This window comes from Halichoerus grypus, chromosome 10 (genome assembly GCF_964656455.1).
Source record: "Halichoerus grypus chromosome 10, mHalGry1.hap1.1, whole genome shotgun sequence".
In the NCBI taxonomy this organism is placed as follows: domain Eukaryota; kingdom Metazoa; phylum Chordata; class Mammalia; order Carnivora; family Phocidae; genus Halichoerus; species Halichoerus grypus.
This window is the reverse complement of record NC_135721.1, coordinates 112,049,625-112,069,112: the sequence shown is the minus strand read 5'-3', so window position 1 is coordinate 112,069,112 and position 19,488 is coordinate 112,049,625. Positions and strand designations below refer to the sequence as shown.

Below are 19,488 nucleotides of genomic sequence, written 5' to 3'. Positions count from 1 at the left end.
CCGCGCGCCGCCCAGGCCCCTCAGAGCAGGGCCCTTGCCTCTTCTTGAAAGTCAGCCCGTCTCCCTTCGGGCACGGGCGCCCCGGGACCCCGGGGGCTGCTAAGCTGGGGGGGCGCTCGAGCTGCGAGGATCCGGGCTGCCCGCAGGACGAGGAGCGGGCGCCCAGGTGAGTGGCGCGGACCCGGCCGCTGAGCGCCGCCTGAGGGTCTTCGCTGCGGGGGGATCCCTGGGTGGTGGGCAGGGCCGGCTGGGGTGCGGCGGGAAGGGGAGGGCGGGGGGAGCGGCGGGCGGGCAGGGGATGAGGGGCGGGCGGAGGAGATGGCCCGGCTGCGAACCTGGAGCAGTTCTGGGGAGGGGAGCTCTGGCCACCGAGTGACTTCCATCCAGCCTCCACTTCTCGGAGCCGTCCAGGTTCCCTTTCTGCAAGAGAAAAGAAAAACGAGAAGGAAGGGATGGGGCTTCACGGAGACCGGGAGGGGAAGGCCCTTACGGTTCCTGGTGGGGGTGGGTGACGGGTCACGGCGGGTTGGCAGCGGGTTGGCAGCCGTCGTGGGGAAGGGGACAGATGGCCGTAAGCGTGACGTGCGAACCACACCCGGGCTGGGCTGCAGCTGGGCCGGCTCGCCGCGCTCCCGCCTCCTCCCGCGCTAGGCGCTGGTCCCCAGCAGGTCTGGGTCAAAACTCAAAACCTCCCGGACAGACCACAGGGTGTCTGCCCCGTCACTTTCCTCTTCGTCAGACCTTGGGCCAAGTCGCTCTCTCTCTCCCAATTCCAGTTTCCTCCTCTGTCAGATGGGGCTATTATTCTTTCTCCAAGGCTATAATGAGCTAGAGTCCATGGGGGTCATGCAAGGGGAAGTGGGATTCTGGGAGCAACCTGCCTGTTGACCTTGAGCAAGGGATTTGGCCTTCCTGTGCCTCCGTGTTTACACCTCTAGGATGGGGATATTAATAATAATGACTCCCTCACAGGGTCGTTTTGAAGGTTAGGTTGTTATTGATGGGAAGCTCTTAGAGCACAACATGACAGGTATACATGTTAATACAGGTGAACTATTGTCAGAGCTATCACAGTCTAGCCCAGTGCTTCTCAAACTTTGGCAGTATACCAGAATCACCTGGAAGGCTTGTTAAAACACAGATTTCTGGGCCCTGACCCCAGAGTTCCTGGTTCAGTAGGTCCGCCTGGGACTCTAAGAATTTACATTCCCAGGTGATGCTGTCGCTCCTGGTCCAGGGACCACGCTTTGAGAACCACTGCTGTAGACTTTGGCCAGCACAGAGAAAGGCTTCAATAGATATTGGTTCCTTTATCCCATGGCTTTCTCTTCACTATCCATTTTTGGGGGGGGGGGGGAATGTTAAAATAAAGAAAAGTGAAGGGAATAATATACTAACTATCCCATGAACCCTCCACCCAGTACTAAATGTTAGCATTTTGTTATGTTTGCTTCTGATTTTTTTTAAATAAATTTATTAAAAGTGACAGATAAAATTGAAGCCTCTCCACCTTGTCTCTCTCTCAGTCCTGCTTTTCTCCCTCCCCAGAGGCAACCATTGTCATGAAATATAGTCTTTTCTAGTCTGTGCCTTTAAGAATTTATTACATAGATATGGATGCATAAATAATACATAGAATTGTTTTTCTGCGTTTTAAAGATCTCCAAAAATGCTACCCAGCTGTGAGATTCTTCTGCAATGTCGTTTTTCTTTTCCTTGCCTGATCATTAAGTTGTCAGGGTCTAGCCAGGATGAGAAACAGAGGCATAAATAGTTCATTCCTTCTCAGTGGAGTGTCCCAGCAGGTGACCACCCTACCTTATTTCTCATTTCCCTGTTGCTGGACATTCAGGTGTGGAACAAGGTATTTATGACAACAAACTATTGTGCTGGGACCATCCTGGATGTATGGCCCTGATGGGGGTGGGAGGGTGCAGGTGTTTCTTGGGAAAACCCCAAGAGGCTGGATGGGTCTCCAGAGGGGGCATCTGTGGCCCTCTCTCATTGTGTGGGAGGAGGACTGAGGCCTGGAAGGGTCACCCAGGGAGTCTGGGTCAGAGAGGACAGAGTGTCTGGGTCTGCTGACCTCTCAGGGTCGCTGTCCCTGGTTTCCTGTTCTCCACTGCTGGAGAGGAAAGATCTTCATCTGCCTGACACTTGGTAGAAACTCAAGCAATGGAAGCCTGACTCCTTTAAAAAAAGCTTTTTGGATAACAAATATTTTAGTTTATTTTTGTATAGTCTTCTTTTCTGTGCACTTTTTATTTAACATAATCAGTAAACTGCTGGGTATACAATTTTCATCCTACTTCTTTGCTTAGCACTACATTGTAAACATTTGCCCATGTCATTAAAATATCCTAGGATTTTTTTAAATTGGCGTTTTATTTTTTAAGTTTATTTATTTATTTAAGCAATCTTTACACCCAACATAGAGCTCGAACTCATGACCCCAAGATCAAGAGCCACATGCTCCTCCAACCAAGCCAGCCGGGGGCCCCAAAATATCCTTGGATTTTTTTTGTTTTTTATTTTATTCTTATTTTTTTAAGATTTATTTATTTGAGGGCGCCTGGGTGGCTCAGTTGGTTAAGCGACTGCCTTCGGCTCAGGTCATGATCCTGGAGTCCCTGGATCGAGTCCCACATCGGGCTCCCTGCTCGGCAGGGAGTCTGCTTCTCCCTCTGACCCTCCCCCCTCTCATGTGCTCGCTCTCTCTCATTCTCTCTCTCTCAAATAAATAAATAAAATCTTAAAAAAAAAAAAGATTTATTTATTTGAGAGAGAGAGCAAGCAAGCACACAGAGGGAGAGGGAGAAGCAGGCTCCCCGCTGAGCAGGGAGCCGATGTGAGGCTCGATCCCAGGACCCTGAGATCATGACCAGAGCCGAAGGCAGACGCCTAACCGACTGAGCCACCCAGGCGCCCCCCTTGGATTTTTTAATGACCACATATTATTCCACTGTTTGGGTACACTATAATTTGTTTAACCATCCTAGGAAAGCACTTTTATGTAGTTTACAATTTGTAAATTCTTTGGAGTCAAAAGTCACATAGCATGATAAACTTAACCATTTTAAAACTAACAATTCGGTAGCATTTGGTACATTCACAGTGTTGTGCAACCACCACTTCTGTATGGTCCCCAAATATTTTCATCTCCCCAAAAGGAAGCACTGAACCCATTAAAGCAGTCACTCCCCTTCCTCCCTCCCCCCAGCCCATGGCAACACCCAGCCTGCTTTTTGTATCTTTGGATTAATTTACTCTGGCTTCTTCCACCTAAGATAATGTTTGCAAGGTTCACCCAAGTTGTAGTATGTATTGGTATTTCAGTTCTTTTTATGGCTGAATAATATTTCATTGTATGTATATACTGCAATTTGCTTATATATTCATCTGTAGATGGAAATTTGGGTTGTTTCCACCTTCTGACTGTTGTGAATAGTGCCGCTGTGAGCATGTGCCTACAGGTATTTGTTTGAGCACCTGTTTTCAATTTCTTGGGTTTATACCTAGGAGTGGAATCACTGGGTCATATGGTAATTCCATGTTTAACTTTTTGAAAATTTGCCAGATTGTTTTGCACCATTTTACATTCCCATCAGCCATGTAGAAGCGTTCCAATTTCTCCACCTCCTTGCCGACACTTACTGTTTTCCTTTTTTAAAAATTCCTATTATTATAGCCATCCTAGTGGGTATGGGAAGCATGGATCTTAATCTCACCCCAACCAGGCTGCTCCCTGGGGGCCCTGACTCCTGAGGGTGAGGAGAAAATTGTCTGCATTCAAGGGACCAGCCAGGTCTTGCACTTTAAACTCTTCCTGGAAAGTAGGGGCAAAGACATGTTGGTCTCCTAAACCACTGTATCACTAACACATAGTAGGTGCCTGGCACATAGTAGGGCCTCAGAAACTTTGCATGTAGGAATGTTGAACAACCTCTCCCCTTCCTTGCCTGAGATACTTCAGCACATAGGTGTATTTCAGTTGGCCCCACGTAGTGATTCTTTTTTTTTTTTAATGAGAGAAAGAGAGAGCACATGAGAGGGGGGAGGGTCAGAGGGAGAAGCAGACTCCCTGCCGAGCAGGAAGCCCGATGCAGCTTTTATTGGCTGCCTTCTCTTCTGACTCACTTCCCCACTCTCCTCCCAGGGGTTTCTGGGATGCAGGACTCGATCCCGGGACTCCAGGATCATGACCTGAGCCGAAGGCAGTCATTTAACCAACTGAGCCACCCAGGCACCCGTGATTCTTTTTAATTAGTTGCCAAGTTTTAATGTCAAGAGAACTCACACAAATCTGGATTTCTGTCTTTTGAAAAACTATGAAAGTTGGTAATCGTGGGACTAGAGACTCTGTCTCCCATGCCCCTCTGCTATTCACTCATGGCAGGTGAAGTTTTGCAGGGGCTGCCCTGTAGACTACCCTGAGCTGTTGGTTTGCACCACCTTTTCTTGGATTACTTTCCTCAAGTGGGTACCCCTGTAGGCCCCTAAGGCCATTTGAGTTTTCAAGTCCTGCCCCCCAATCATGACAAGGCCTCTCCTTTTATAGAAAAGGAATGTCAGGTCCGGAAAGGCTAAGTAGCTTTCCCGAAGTTACACAGCATGCTACCTGTACTATCTCTCTTAGCCTCCATCTTTCTAAACAACCCCCACAGCACTTTGATCCCCACCCCGTGTCTCCCACTTCCTCCACCCCAGGGCTGGGAGTTTTAGTATACTTCCAGGGGCCTGGGTAATGATGCACAAGAAACCCTTGCAAAATGCGCCCTTGTTCTTGGCCGGTGCCTGTGGCCACACATGCCGCGCCCTCTGCGTGTCACTCCACCCTCCGAATGGCACTGCCCTGGGGCCTGCAGTCCTGATACTACCCTAAGACACCCACCCAAGCTCTCACCATCACCCTGAAATCCTTTGGTCTGGGAGATTTAGGTGCAGCCAAGCAAATAGGAGACCTTTCCTCATCTCTGCCAGAGAAATGAAGAACCATAAATAGAGCACGGGTGACCTGAGTGGGAGTGCCCACATTGCCTCATAGAAGCTGCGATGCATTCGGCAAATCCCCTCACTCTTTGAGTCTCAGATTCCTCGTCTGAAAAATGGGAATAAGGATACTACCTCCCAACTCACGTAGTACAAGTCCTTTGATGTCAACACACAAAAAACTATACTCCATATTTTCTGCAGGCCTGTATGTCTTAGTTTGAGTTTCCTTAGAAGCAGACCCTAGAAAAGGTGCCATGTGCATTTACTATTTAGTCTGTTTGGGAGAGGATCCCAGAAACCCCTGGGAGGAGAGTGGGGAAGTGAGTCAGAAGAGAAGGCGGCCAATAAAAGTGTGTTATCAAGCCAGTCACTACGGTGGGCACTGGGAGATCACTTCGGCTGGGAGCCCTGGGAGCCAGTGAGTAGGCGCGGCAGGTGAGGGAACTTGGGAGCCAGTGAGTAGGCGCGGCAGGTGAGGGAACTTGGGAGCCAGTGAGCATGCGCGGCAGGCGAGGGAATTGAGGTATTTATCCTCCTGCTCCTGTCAGTCACTGGTTGAAGGCTGCTCCTGGGGGATTTCTCTAGCACTTCCACTTGCCAAGCTCAAGGGCAGAGCAGGTGCCAATGGCCACAGAGAAATCTCTCAGGCAAAGAAATGCAGAGGCTGCCAGCCGGAGTGCTCTGAGACGGTAAAGGGCAGAGTGGTGGGTGGCGCACCGACAGATAGCCGTGCGTGCGTCCATACGCATGTGAGTCAATGCAGAGGCAGCGGAGACCTGAGGGGGAAGGGGTGGCCATGGAGAGCCTGTCAACGGAGTAATCCAAAGGCACCTTAGATCTATCTGTAAGGCTTTCCTTTTTAATAAGGACGATGTACTTACTGTCTCACCAGGTGATGAAAGGTAATTTTAAAAACAAAATACATACCCTCCAAAACAGAAAAGAAACTGAGACTCTGTCAAGTATAAAAAAGCAGCTGTCGAAAGGTCAGAGCATGCGTTGTTGCGGCTTCAAGGTTTCTATTTGTGGGGGACAGATTTGGGGGCAGCTGACCTTGGAGCATGATGGGAAATTAGAGTTAAATGTTGGTCCCCCCTGCCCTGTCTCAAGGGGGCAATCTCCACTCAGTTCCAGTCAAGGAGGGGCTTCATTCTTCTCCAAGCAGAGATGAAGAAACACGGATATCCCTTTCAGTTTAAACACACATTTATAACTTGTTTCAAATCAGGGCACCCAGGAAGCTTGAAATTATTGAAGAATTTACTGAGCACCTACTCTGTCCTCGTTTTACACACTGAGATAGAGCAGTGCACAAAACAATCACTACCCTCATGTGTCTTACATTCCAAGGATGACAGATGATAAACAGATCCCTAGGTAATTTATTAGTGTTAGTTCAGGTCCTTTGAGAAGCAGACTCTCATCTCAGATTAAATATGCGAGAAATATATCAGCGTGAATGCATGTGGGGGCAACTAGGAGAGGCTAGGAGAGTCAGCACATGGCAAGGCATGTTGGACTCCAAATAAAGGAGAAAGGGAAGGAGGGAAGGAGGGAAGGAGGGCAGGAAGGAAGAAGTGAAGGAGAGGCGGAAGTATCTTAGACACCAGTGCAGTTCCAAGGAAAGCTTGGCAAGGCTGTTGGGGAGCCCTTAGCCACAGCCTCCTGTCAGAGGTCCCACTGCTTCAATATCCCTGCCACATTCCATCACTGGCTGGAAACAGCCCATGGCAATAGGGATGATGGATGGCAGCTGGGGCCGTTGGTCAGTTCCACTCTCTGCAGTCGGAGATCTGAGAGGCCCATCTTCATGGCCGCCACATCAGCTGCGGGTAAAGCCATGAAGAATACAGCTGGGAAGGGCTAGAAAGTGATGGGAGTTGAGGGTGGGTGTTCCTATTCTTTTTTAAAGATTTTATTTATTTATTTGACAGAGAGAGACACAGCGAGAGAGGGAACACAAGCAGGGGGAGTGGGAGAAGGAGAAGCAGGCTTCCCGCGGAGCAGGGAGCCTGATGAGGGGCTCGATCCCAGGTCCCTGGGATCATGACCTGAACCGAAGGCAGACGCTTAACGACTGAGCCACCCAGGCGCCCCGGGTGTTCCTATTCTTAACCAGGGTGATGAGGGAAGGCCTCTCGGAGCAAGTGAGATCTGCAAAGAGACTTGGGTGACGTGAAAGAGGCGTTTGGGGTGAAGAACATTCCAGAAAGTAGTATGTGCGATGGCCTGAGGTGGAAGCATGTTTGGGGAATTGAATAGCGAGAGGCTAGTGTGGCTGGAAAGGAAACATCAAAGAAGGATGGCAGGACTGCAGGGTCGGGGGAATCCCAGATCATGGAGCCTTGTCAGCCACAGAGGGGTCTTGGGCTTTTATTCCAAGTGAGATGGGAGTCCCAGGAGTTGTTAAGCAGAGGAGCATATGACCTGATTTATATTTTAAAAGGCTTGCTGGTCTATAAGAGACAGAATGGGGATTCAAACCCGGCTCTTTGTGACATCAAATTGCATCCTATAGGTTCCCAAACTTGCCTGCCACGTGCTTACCTTAGAGATAAAATTATTCTAAGGAGGTTCACAATTGCTCTTGAATTCTGGACTTGAACAGGTGACCCGGAGGTAACAACGAACATGCTAGGAATTGACTACATGTTTAGAACAAGTAGTTGACACACACGCATGTCAGAACCAGCCCTCTGGCCGAGTCAGGCGAGTGACCAGAGGCCTTGAGTTCCTCTTCAGCATGTTGCTCTGTCACTTGCTGTTGTGTAAACCAGGGCACAATGCTCACCCTCTCCGGGGTTGCCGGTCCACCTGTATAATGAAGGTCTCTCCAACCCCTTCCTGTTTGCAAAGTCCAAGTTCTGAGCTCTTTGATCAGAAAGAAGCTGAGGGTCAGGAAAGGGGAGAGATGAGGAGTCAGGGGCTAGCCCCACATGTCCATTAGGAATAACAGTCACTTAGGGTGTTTAGGTGGTTCATTGAGAAAACAGTCAGGGAACCAGAGGAGGGGGATCCGTAGGGCTCTGCACACCTGGAAACTCTTCCGGAAACTGTCCCTGATGGGGGAAGACATTTTCTCCACCTCCATGGCTGAGCTGTACTGAGAAGGGAAAGTTCCTCTAATTGGACAGTCTTGAGCCCTGGGCCCCTGGAGGTCTACCTTCCTGAACTTCCTGCTTGGGTTCCTCATCCTCATCGTGCAGTTCCCCACTGTAGCCTCTGGGGTTGACCCCAGTGGAGGATGAGAGGCAAGACAGCTGGTTTCTCATTCTATCTGCCACTGACCACCTGGGAAACCTCTCTGTCGTGGATTTCCATTTCCCCATCTGTAAAATGGGCTCTTAATTCTGGTCCTGCTGACTTCAGCCAAGTATGGTCAGGCCTGTAGAAGGTTGAACACAGTATATTTACTCCACAAATGTATAGGGAGGGCTTAATACATGCCAGACACTTTCTAAGCATGGCGTCAGTGCCATCAGCTTCTTGGGGTCCATATTCCATACATCCTCACCTATTCTAATGGATCTAGTACTCTCTTCTCATCCATCAGAACCTACTATCTATGAAGTCTTTGCCATAAGCCATTTACACTTAGGTATGAATTACAATCCCTGGTAAGAATTTCCTCTGCACTGGGCAACACTCTTTGACATTTAAGGAGGGCAGAAGTCCAACTCAAACTGGCCCATGCAGCAGAGGGAGATTATTGGGAAGTCCACGAACACATCCGCTTCAGGAAGGGCTGCATTCAAGGGCTTGCGAATCTGTGTTTCTCCATTTCTTGGTTCTGCTTTGCAACTCTTTTCCAGCCAAAGGCCAATGGATGACTCTTAATGTCCAGGATGGAGTCACATGTCTACCTCTGCTTCTGTTACTACAACTCTGCTTGGTCAGACTTGGTCACAGACACCCCCCCCCACACACACACACCTACAGCCAGAAGTTGAAGTCAGTTCTACCCCAATCCATGAAATGAGGATGAGAGAGAGGTGGTTCCCAAAGGAGGACTGGGGAGCTGTTCTCGGAAAAAGGCGGAGCAGAGACTATGCAGGAAAGAACTATCATCCAACATCTTGCTTCATATTTGGAGAAACTGAGGCCCAGAGAGAGGTTGGGAGTTGCCTGAGCTCACACAGTGAGCTTATGGCAGAGGCGAAACCAGAATCCAGCGCTCCTCAGCCCCAGCCCTCACCTTTTTGGCCTCTGCTTGAGCCAAAAAGCTCCTTGAAAACCATCTCCTGCCCACTCCACAGGATGCCCAGGCAGCACCCTGGCCTCTCCCCCTTGGGTTTCACTCCGAGCATGCAGGAGGAGTCCCTGAGGTTCCACAGCCTGCATGGTGACCATGGGAAGCACCCAGGGCAAATAAACTGACCTTTCTCATTTCCCTTCCGTGTAACGCCTGCAGAAGCTGAGGGGGCAAGGAGCGGGTTTCAGTTTCCAGGAGCTTCGCAGTGATCTGAGGAAGTGTCTTTGCCAGGGGTCAGCAGTTCTAAGCTAGTCTGGGACCAGGCAAGCAACTTCTGCTCTCAGAGCCTGGTTCTGAGTCACATTAGACAAGAATCATGTGTTCAGAGGTTTTAAAAAACTTTTCACATCCCTGTCACCCAGGACCTCAGGCCATGCCTGAGAAGCAAGGGCCTCCTACTTTACAGGGCAGAAAATGCAGCTCAGGGGAAGTGACCTACCGAAGGTTACACAGCCAGCCAGTGGCAGAACCAGGATCGAAACCCAAGTATTCTGACCCCAAGTCCAACCCTCACGCCACTACATTAGTGGATCTCACATTTTAGGGTGTATAAGAAGCTCCTGAAGAATTATGAGAAATGCAGATTCCAGGCCCTCATCCCCAGAGACTCTGCTTCATTCAGTCCCAATTGTAGCCTAGGGATATGCAAGAAGCAGTGAGGACTATTTGGGTGCGAGCAGTAAAAATCCGATTCAAACTATCTTAGACAAAATTGAGAATTTATTTGCTCATAAACTGGAAAAATCCTGAGGTTGGCAAGTTTCAGGCATCGCTGGATCCAGGTGTTCATACATGTCTTCAAGAATCACTCTGTCTCCATCGCTCAGCTCTGCTGACCTCTGTAATGGCTTCACACTAAGACCGTGCCTCCCTTCATGATGTCAGAATGACTCCCAAGTGCTCCAGTTCCCTACATCTACACCTACACCTACACCTACATCAGCTTATTCTTATAGAAATAGAGTGCCTTTTTCCTCATTTTCCCAGCAAAATCCCAGGGCCAATTCTGATGGCCTCAGTTGGGATCACATTTATACCTATAACTGAATCAACCACTGCTGGTTGTCAGGGGGACGTGGAATCCTCTGATTGGCCAGACCTGTACCAAGTTGTCAATCCCTGAAGGCAAGGGAGGGGTTAGCCTTCGGAAGCTCCTTGCATTGCGTGGAAGAAGGCTGATTTCTCAAGGAAAATCCAGGTGCTGTTATCAGAAGTGGGATGGATGCTGAGGAAGCAAGAGCAAATAGTGTTCACTGCTTCTCAACTAGAATGATCACACAAATCATCTGGACCTTGTTGAAATGCACATTCTGATTGGGGGCAGGCTGTGATTCTGCATTTCTTTTTTTTTTTTTTTAAGATTTTATTTATTTATTTATTTATTTGGGGGGAGGGAGGAGGAGCAGAGAGGAAGGGAAAGGGAGGGGGAAAGAATCTTAAGCAGACTCCTTGCTGAGCATGACCCAGATGCAGGGCTAATCTCTCAACCCTGAGATCATGACCTGAGCTGAAACCGAGTCGGACGCTTAACCAACCGAGCCACCCAGGTGCCCCTTTGGAACATTCTTGACTTTGACTGAAATCCTCCCCATTCTTCAAAACCCAAATGTTATCCTGCTGTTCATTATTATAAACAGGTTGCTTTTTCTATGAACATATTAACATTCACATGTTAGTAGCAGAACCCAGATGTATTCATTTTACAAAAATGGCTTGATATTATATATCTTTTGAAGTTTGTTTTTTTACCCATTAAGTGTCTTGGCGATCTTTGCACGGCTTTGACGGTCTTTGCCAAAATGTAACAGCTTCTTTGTGACTTTGGAACATAATCCTGTATATTCAGTCTTCCCTTTTCAACTCAGTCCCTGGAACAGGCACCATGTCCTGATGCTTTTATTTTGGACTGATTACAGGCTCTGGGCATGCATTTATTCACTAATTGTGATTTAAGCTCCTACTATGTGCCAGGGAGATGCTAAGCCAAGCACTGAGGAACACAGGCAGGAGTAGGACCAGCCTCTGCTGTGCTGCAATGATGGAGACGTTCTGTGTCTACACTGTTGCGTTCAGCAGCTCCCAGCCACAGGTTGGCTATTGAGCACCTGAAACATGGTGAGTCCTAAGGGAGATGGGCTATACCTCTAACATACACACAGGGAGGTTTTAAAAAACTTTTCACATCCCTGTCACCCAGGACCTCAGGCCATGCCTGAGAAGCAAGGGCCTCCTACTTTACAGGGCAAAAAACAAGTATAAAGTATCTCATGGTAATTTTTTTAACATTTAAAAATTTCATTTACTATTTTTATTTTTAAGTAGACTCTCGGCCCAATGTGGGGCTTGAACTCACGACCCCAAGATCAAGAGTCACACACTCTACTCACGGAGCCAGCCAGGCGCTCCTTATTGATAATTTTTATACTGAGTACATGTTAATAATTTTTGACATGTTAGGGAAAATAAATGTACCTTAAAATTAGTTCACTTATTTCCATTTACCTGGAAAAATATGTCTGTAGAAATTTTTAAATTATATACATGGCTCCCATTACATTTCCAGGTCTGGTGGTCACAAAAATGAGCATGTCTGAGGCCACGCCATGCCAAGCAGTGGAACAGTTCTCCTGGTTTAGGGGGACAGTCACATTTTATACAAATTTGACTCCTGCCAGTATATAACTTTTTTAAAATCATATTTTATTGTGCAAAAATTGAACTAATGGGAACTCCCTATTTTCAAAAGTCAACTTCTTGGGGTGCCTGGGTAGCTCAGTCAGTTAAGCATCTGACTCTTGATCTCAGCTCACGTCTTGATGTCAGGGTTGGGAGTTCAAGCCCCACGTTCGGCTTCAGGCTTACTTAAAATAAATTAATTAATTAATAAAATAAAATAAAATACAAATAAAAAGTTAACTTCTTAAGTGTTGCTGTATCTCTAAGCTCCTGGGTCAGAGGAATTGCAATCTGTGTTTGCTTTATCCTCCAGGGCAGGTCCACGTTTGCTAGTAAACAGAATTGGTTATGGTTAACATTTCTATAGTGTTTGCTGTGTGCCAGGAACCTTTACATTTTTCAACTCATTCCGTGCTCACCACCACCCTGTGCGGTAGAACCCCGGTGTCCTTTCTCAGAGGTGGCCTTGGATCATGCATCAACATGAGGACAGCAGAGTCCTGTTGCTCAGGACCCTGTGGCCCTCTCGAATATGTAAATTGCTGGTATAAATGATACTCAGTAGGTGCTCAGAGAAGCAGAAGGAGCTGCCCTGCATCACACAGCAGTGTCCTTCCCAACACATTCTTATATAATCAAAAAAATATGGAATGTAATATGATTGTATGCCATACAGAACCACACAATATGCTGTCTTATTTCCAGCACTGTAATACCCATTTATCACAAGTCAAAGAGAGGTGTTTTAAATGCATATAAGTACATTATAAAGCAGTGATTAATTGTGATAATTTTTCAAATTAATGATCCAGCACTCTGGGAGTCTGAAGAAGTTCCTTATTTTATTCACAATGGGCAAATGAGGCAGAAACCGCTTAAGTCTTGAAGTGGTAAATTGTTGCCAATTCCCACAAGGACAGACAAAAACATCCTTGTGAATAAAAAGAATCTTTTAAAAAAAAATAACTCCTCTAAGCCTAGAAATATGGATTTTTTTTTCTTAAACCACAAACATGTGTTTATTTTAACAAGATAAGAAAACTGAGTTCTGATTTAGAAGAGAATTACAATTGTGTAGAGCTGAGGAAAACAATTACTCTCTCATGTGGCTGCTTATGGCTCATCTTCTCAGCAAGTACATGTGAGCATTTTGAGAGAGGAAATAAAATATTTCTGCCACATTTGCAATTAAGTTTTGACTCTGATCTGAATAAACATGTTTTCTTTAAGTATCTTTAAATTTCATGAACCCATTGACAAAGTCTGTCAGCTTTACCTCCAAAATGTCCCCCTGAATCTGTCCATTGCTTACCTCCCTGGTGGTCACCACCCCTGGGCCAGGCCACCATGATCTCATGCCTGGACTCCTGCGGTGGACCAGGTTCCCTGCCCTGCCTCCTAGAGTCCCTACTCCACCCAGCAGCCATTATTTGAAATGCAAATGAATCCCATCATTCTCCTGCCTAAAACTTTCCAGGTTTCCCATCATCTTTAGAATCAAATCCAGATTCCTCCTTGGCTGTAAAAGATGTGGCAGCCTTGTCCCAAACCACACTCCTCTTCCCTGCCTGTGACCTCCAGCCACACCAGCCTCCTTTCAGTACCTCATTCTCTCCAAGCACATTCCAGCCTCAGGGCCTTTGCTCCTGCTGTTCCCTCTGCCTGGAACACTGTTCCCTCACTGTGTTACATGACTGGCTCCTTTGTGCCATTTGGGTACCAGGTCTGATGTCACCTCCTCAGAGAAGCCTTCCCCTATCACCCTGTCTAAAAAAGCCTTGCACTGTTGTTTCCTATCACATCCTTGATGATTGTCCTCACACTTTTCACTAATTAAATTTACCTTCTTATGTATTTTTTACCTGTTTATTGTCTGTGTCTCCCATTCATCCCCAGGGTGAGCTCCATAACAGCATGAACTCGCTTATCTTATTCATGGTGTAGAAGAGTGCTCAGTAAGTGTTTACTGAGTAAACAAAGGAATGAATGACCAAATAAACTTATGAGAGAAAAAAGGAAGAAAGAAAAAGAGAGGGAGGGAGGAAGGAAACTATTATAAGGCAGTTATAAAATGATACAAGGAAGATGATGCCTTGACTATTATTTAGCTAGATTGTTTGAGCCATATTATGTGACCTCATCTTGGTCATTTAATATAAAATGGTAATTTATTACATGATAGTATAGTTTCACTTTACTGTTTGCTCTGAGTCCCATGCTGTGCTAAGTATTTCCCTGCCTACATGTTTTCTCATCCTTCCAACACCCTGCGAGTATGTTGTATTATTATTATCCCCACTTTGCTGATGAGGAACTGAGACTGAGGAGTAGGGTGAGTGATGAGTGAGGTGTTGGTGGGGTGGAGGGGTAAAGTGTCAACTCAAGGCTTTCTGATCCCAGAACCTGTGGTAACTACCACCCACTCTGCTCCAAGGCTCTGCATGTTGAATTTTGATCATCCTCATGATTTATTCTCTGAATAAACTCCCTATTGCAGGGGTCCTTGGTAGCATGACTATGAAAACTTGTCAGCTCTGTGTGGGTATGTGGCAGACAAGGACGTGGGGAAGCCCAGAGGTGGCAAGGGTGGACTGAGTGGGCTTGGCAGGGGCGGTGGGGGGGGTAGGGGGAGACAGGGTAGGGGAGAGGGAGCCAGCCTGAGGGCAGGGGACCTGGAACCCAGCATCTAGGACTCCCTGTGTGGGGCTCTGGGCAAGCCAAGCTCACTTCCCTTATCTCTGATGCAGGATGGGATGCATGAAGTCCAAATTCCTCCAGGACAGAGGCAAGGTCTCAAAAACCGAGCCCAGTACCAACCCACACAGCCCTGTGTATGTGCCAGATCCCACGTCTGCAAGCAAGCGGGTGAGTGGGGCAAGAAAGGGGTTTGGCCGCCTGAGGGGCTGCCCCATGCTGTCCCAAATTGCCCTAACAGCCTCCTGTTTTCCCAACTGTCAGCAGGGTATGTTTGGGGTGACATGGAGCTGGCCCGTCACCAACAGTGTGCCCTAACTCTCTGGAATACATCTGCACCAAGGACCTGGGGCAATGACATCACTCCTCCTTGTCCGGCTGCCCAGGCCTTGGTCCCTCCACCCGGGCTCCAGGGACCAGGTCCTGGTGGGCAGGGCAGCGGCTCCGAGCCTGGGCAGTAGCACAAGCAGTGCTGAGAGTAGTCAGTGACCTGACCAGTAACAACAACAGTCGAAGTAGTGATGGTAATGGTAGTATTAGTGCTATAGCAATAACCGTAATAACAATTGTAACAGCAAGATCTGCGGGAGTATAATGGCAAGCGCAGGTGCAGTAAGTAAGAGAAGTAGTCATACTAGTAGAGGTATTTGCTTACTTATCCTCTACTTACTCGGGGCTCACGACGGACCACGCACTGTCCTAAGTGCTCTACGGTTATCAACACCTTAAAGCCTCACAGTAATCCTAGGTCTCAATTTTTATTACACAGGTGAGACACAGAGTTTAATAACGTGCTGAAGGCCGTACGGGTAGTGAGGGATAGGGTCAGGATTCAAACTTGGGCCGTGCAAGTGCCAAAGTACCAGGGGTTGGAGCAGGAGAAACAGAGGCGGAAGGCAAATGCTAATGAGGAACCGCAGTCAGGGCGGTACTCGTGGTGATAATGGGGGTCACAGTTGCCACGGCGGCAGGGCCCCTGGGACTGCAGTCATGAGAGTGATAGAAGAGAGGCTGTGGCAGTAGCAGTAACAGAACCAGGAGTGGTGGTGACGGTACTATAGTTGCAGGAATGGCTGTAATAATCTGCTATGTTCTAGGCACTGGGGCGAGGCGCTTCTACACCGTTAGTCCTCACCAAAAGCTGTGAGGCAACAGTTATGCCACTGTGACTGTGACTAAGGCTCAAAGAGGTGAAATGCCTCCCCGGGGCCACACAGCTGGGAACAGCAGAGCTGGGTCTTTCTAACCCCGAGGCTGGGGTGCTCTCTCCTTCCAGGGCAGGCCCTTAGAAAGTTCTTCCTCAGATTGAAGGGAGGCCTATTGTCTCATAACCCTGACCCCTTGTTCCCAAACCTACCCCTTAGTCCCGCACCAAATACAGCCACTCCCTTTGCCCCAGGACAACCACTAGAGAATGAAGGCAAAGATCTTATCCCAACCCACCCATTCCTTCCAAATCATCTTTTCACACGACGTGGGTTCCTGGCCTCTCTCCATTCTGCTTGCCCTTCTCCAGGCATGATGTCTAGAACAGGGCTAATTTTGGGAATGGGGGGGGGGGCGTGGAATTGTCACCTCCCTCCCTCTGACACTTGACCTCTATTAATACATCCTGAGATGATATGAGCTTCTCACACCAGTGATGTCCTGAACTGACATCCTAAACCCTTAGTCACTCATAGATGTGTTCTCTCTCCTAACCTGCATGGCCCTGGGCCCTTTCTGTGGCTAGGGCTCCAGGTTCTCCAAGGCCTTCTTAGCTTGACACCAGTAGGAAACAGAGGGTTTTCTCCCACCAGTTTTTGGTTGTCTTCTGAGCATCATATTTAAGGGATGCTCTTATCAGCCATTTGTCGTTCTCCTGCAGGGCATTAGTTCAGTGGTAAGTTAGTAAGTGTTCCTCAGAGAAAGGGTTCCCAGGCCAAATCAGTTTACAAAATACTGGACAAAACAGGCTCCTTCCCTGTGGGAGTCCTCAGAGCTTTATAAATCTTAAGGGGCTTTGTGGATCTCCCCCCCAAAAGACAAACTTCTCATTGTTTCCCACACCTGTTTCTCTAAGTTTACTTAAGTGTGCAACATACAAACACATTCCCCTTGAAAAGAAAAATCACAAATTACAGTGAAAGCTACAGTTTCTTCTGACCAATGTCCTGCTCACACACATAGAGTTTGTGTCCACAGAATGTATTTAGGATGTGTGTGTACGTGTTCTCTATGGATCGTGTTTCTCCTTCTGAAGAACTAGCTTTGTTCACTCAACAGTGTATCTTTAAGGCCTAGTTGTGCTGGGAATGAAGCTCCACTTCCCTGAGGGCTGTTGGAGCACCACATGTAGGCATCAGATCCCTTCTGGATGATCACTTAGGGTCCTTCATATACATAATGGAGGCTTTATGCATGGAACATGTTGGTAGACCTACAGCTTCTTCAAACATATCTTAGAAAACACTGATCTGGACCAACCCCCTTACCATACGTCAAGGGAGGCCCCCAGTATGTCCAAGGCCAAGGCCACAACCCAAGAGACCTGGATCTTTGTGGTGTCCCTCATGGGCTGTGTGACCTCACTTATGTCCCCAGCCCTCTCAGATCCTCCTCCCGTGACACACAGGGCTGGGATGAGATACTCTTGGGTGTCCGTTTTGACACAGACCTTCTGTGGTTCCCCACACACTATTAGATTCATCCCCTTCTCCCATTTCTTCCCCACAGCACCCTGACAACAGCAACAACAACCCACCAGGGTCCACAGATGGTAAGTATTTGGCAAACGTAATGTGGTGGAGTCTTGTGTCATGTAGAGGGTTAGGTTAGGTGCTTAGAGATTAAGGCAAAAATCCCAAACAGTCAAAATCACCCTTGCAAATCTTTTAAATTGCTCCCAAAGTACTTTGTACAGGCTATTTTGTTTCTGTTACACTGTCTACTAATGCAAACCTTTAGCTTTAAACTCTAGAATCGCACCCCACATGGCAAAATCCTTATTTATACCATGAAACAGACATGTCAGTGGGTCCAGGGCTGGGTGCCAGTTGTTGGGATAGGAAACACCCAGAGCCGTGGTGGTGCTCAGATAAAGCCTCACCATCCCGCGTGTCTCTCTCCCAGCAGGTCCTGATGACATCGTTGTGATTGCTCTTTATGATTATGACGCCATTCACCACGAAGACCTCAGTTTCCAGAAGGGAGATCAGATGGTGGTCCTGGAAGAGTGAGTCTCTATCCCACTCCTAAGACATAGCTACCTCCAATACTCAATCATGCTCTCTTTTGTGTGTCAATAAAGAACCTGATAGACTATCTTATCCTAGAGGGTAAATGGCTGATAAGAATCATGATAGAGGATGAAGGGTTTGCTGTTAACCTGGACGAGAGCCACAACAAAGGAGCTTGTGTACTTACTAGCAGTGCACATCCAGGCAACAATGAACAGGTGAAAGTGCTTTCTCAGGGAGGCCTTCCTCGGGCTCCTGTAATTAAGCTACAGGTTTATCTGTAGACCAGACCCTGCGGAGGTACCTTTGCATTCACAAATCTCTGGATCTCGAAGTTTCCTACCTCCAGTCCTCTATAGTCTTCACCCTCCGTGTAGTGTCACTGTGTGCTGGGGCTCAAGAATGGGAGTGGTTATGCTTGGTCACACCACTCTCTGTGGCTGTTAGCCCAAATGAGTCTGCCATGGGCACAGGACCCCATACCCTAAGTATGGACCACTGCAAGTCCGGGGGAAGAGTGGGGCCAGAGGCCTAGGGCTGTGGGCTATGAATGCAGGGACGGGGCTTGATTCTAGACCCTCGGATGCACAGTGGGGACTGTTATAAAGATCCCTACCCTAATGATGGAGTGCGTGCTGGGGGCTGGGACCGTGGTGACCCTGCCTCTTACCCTATCTGCTTCCTGGGTTTGGGGGGGAGGTATTCTAGGCCAAGGATGGGGGGCCCAGGAGGACCAGGGGATTCCCTCTGCTCCCTGACTCCTTTGCTCTCTCCTGTCCTCAGGTCTGGGGAATGGTGGAAGGCTCGATCCCTGGCCACCCGGAAAGAAGGCTATATCCCAAGCAACTACGTTGCCCGCATTGACTCTCTGGAGACAGAGGAGTAAGTATTCCATTTTTCCTGCCCCACAGAAGGAAGTATGAGCAAAATCCGGTTTGTTCCTGCCTCGGGGCTCTGGCACTCACTGTCTCCCCTGCATGACACACTCTTCCTAGGGGTCTGCTCTTGCCTGGCTCCTTCTCGCCCTTCAGGTCTCAGGCCACCGCCCTGTCTAAGGCGGATCCCCTGTGGGCCTCTGTCTCTCGTGGAGACCTGTTTTGTTCCCTTCTGAACACTTCTCGCTAGCAAGAACAATCTTGTTTCTGTGGTTGCTCACACCTTCACTGCCTGTGTCCCCCACTAGGTGGGAGCATTTGAGGACAGGGACCTTGTCTGTCTGCCAGGGCATCCTCAGCACAAGCCGGCCTGCAGTAGGTGCTCAATACGTATTTGTTGACTGAAGGATATGGTCACACCAAAGAGGGTCTTCTGAGAGGCGAGCCAGCCCACACCTGGTCAGCCATCCCTCATTTGGTTCATTCAGTAAATATGTGCCCGCCCATCACCAAGCCCTGTGCCAGACAGGGGACTACCCGTGCCCTCAGAGAGCTCCCTGTAACATGGCAGGCTAGGCTGCAAGTTCTCCTCTGTGTCTAGCTTGACTCTGAAAACATAAACAGTTATAGGGCATTCATGCATCCGTCTCATCACCCCACAGACATTTGTTGAACATCCAGCAGCCCTGTTCCAGGGACACAAGGTGACCCAGGGCTCCTCCCTGGGGATGTTCACAGCGTGGTGGGCGAGATTGGCGAGTGAAAGGATGGCCAAGCTACG

At 48.3% G+C, this 19,488-nt stretch overlaps 1 protein-coding gene across 2 annotated transcripts in view; it reads left to right on the top strand.

Moving 5' to 3' along the window:
* Nucleotides 1-48: 48 nt before the first annotated feature.
* Nucleotides 49-19,488, top strand: part of HCK (HCK proto-oncogene, Src family tyrosine kinase) — a 37,844-nt gene continuing 18,404 nt past the window's right edge. The window contains exons 1-5 of one of the 2 annotated variants that reach the window (XM_036093236.2): nucleotides 49-166; nucleotides 14,668-14,785; nucleotides 17,330-17,372; nucleotides 17,729-17,828; nucleotides 18,616-18,714. In XM_036093236.2, the coding sequence (XP_035949129.1) occupies nucleotides 14,669-14,785; nucleotides 17,330-17,372; nucleotides 17,729-17,828; nucleotides 18,616-18,714 (359 nt within the window). In that variant the 5' untranslated portion in view covers nucleotides 49-166; nucleotide 14,668. Of the gene's footprint in view, nucleotides 167-14,667; nucleotides 14,786-17,329; nucleotides 17,373-17,725; nucleotides 17,829-18,615; nucleotides 18,715-19,488 lie in introns of both variants that reach the window. The other variant, XM_036093235.2, reaches the window with a different exon arrangement.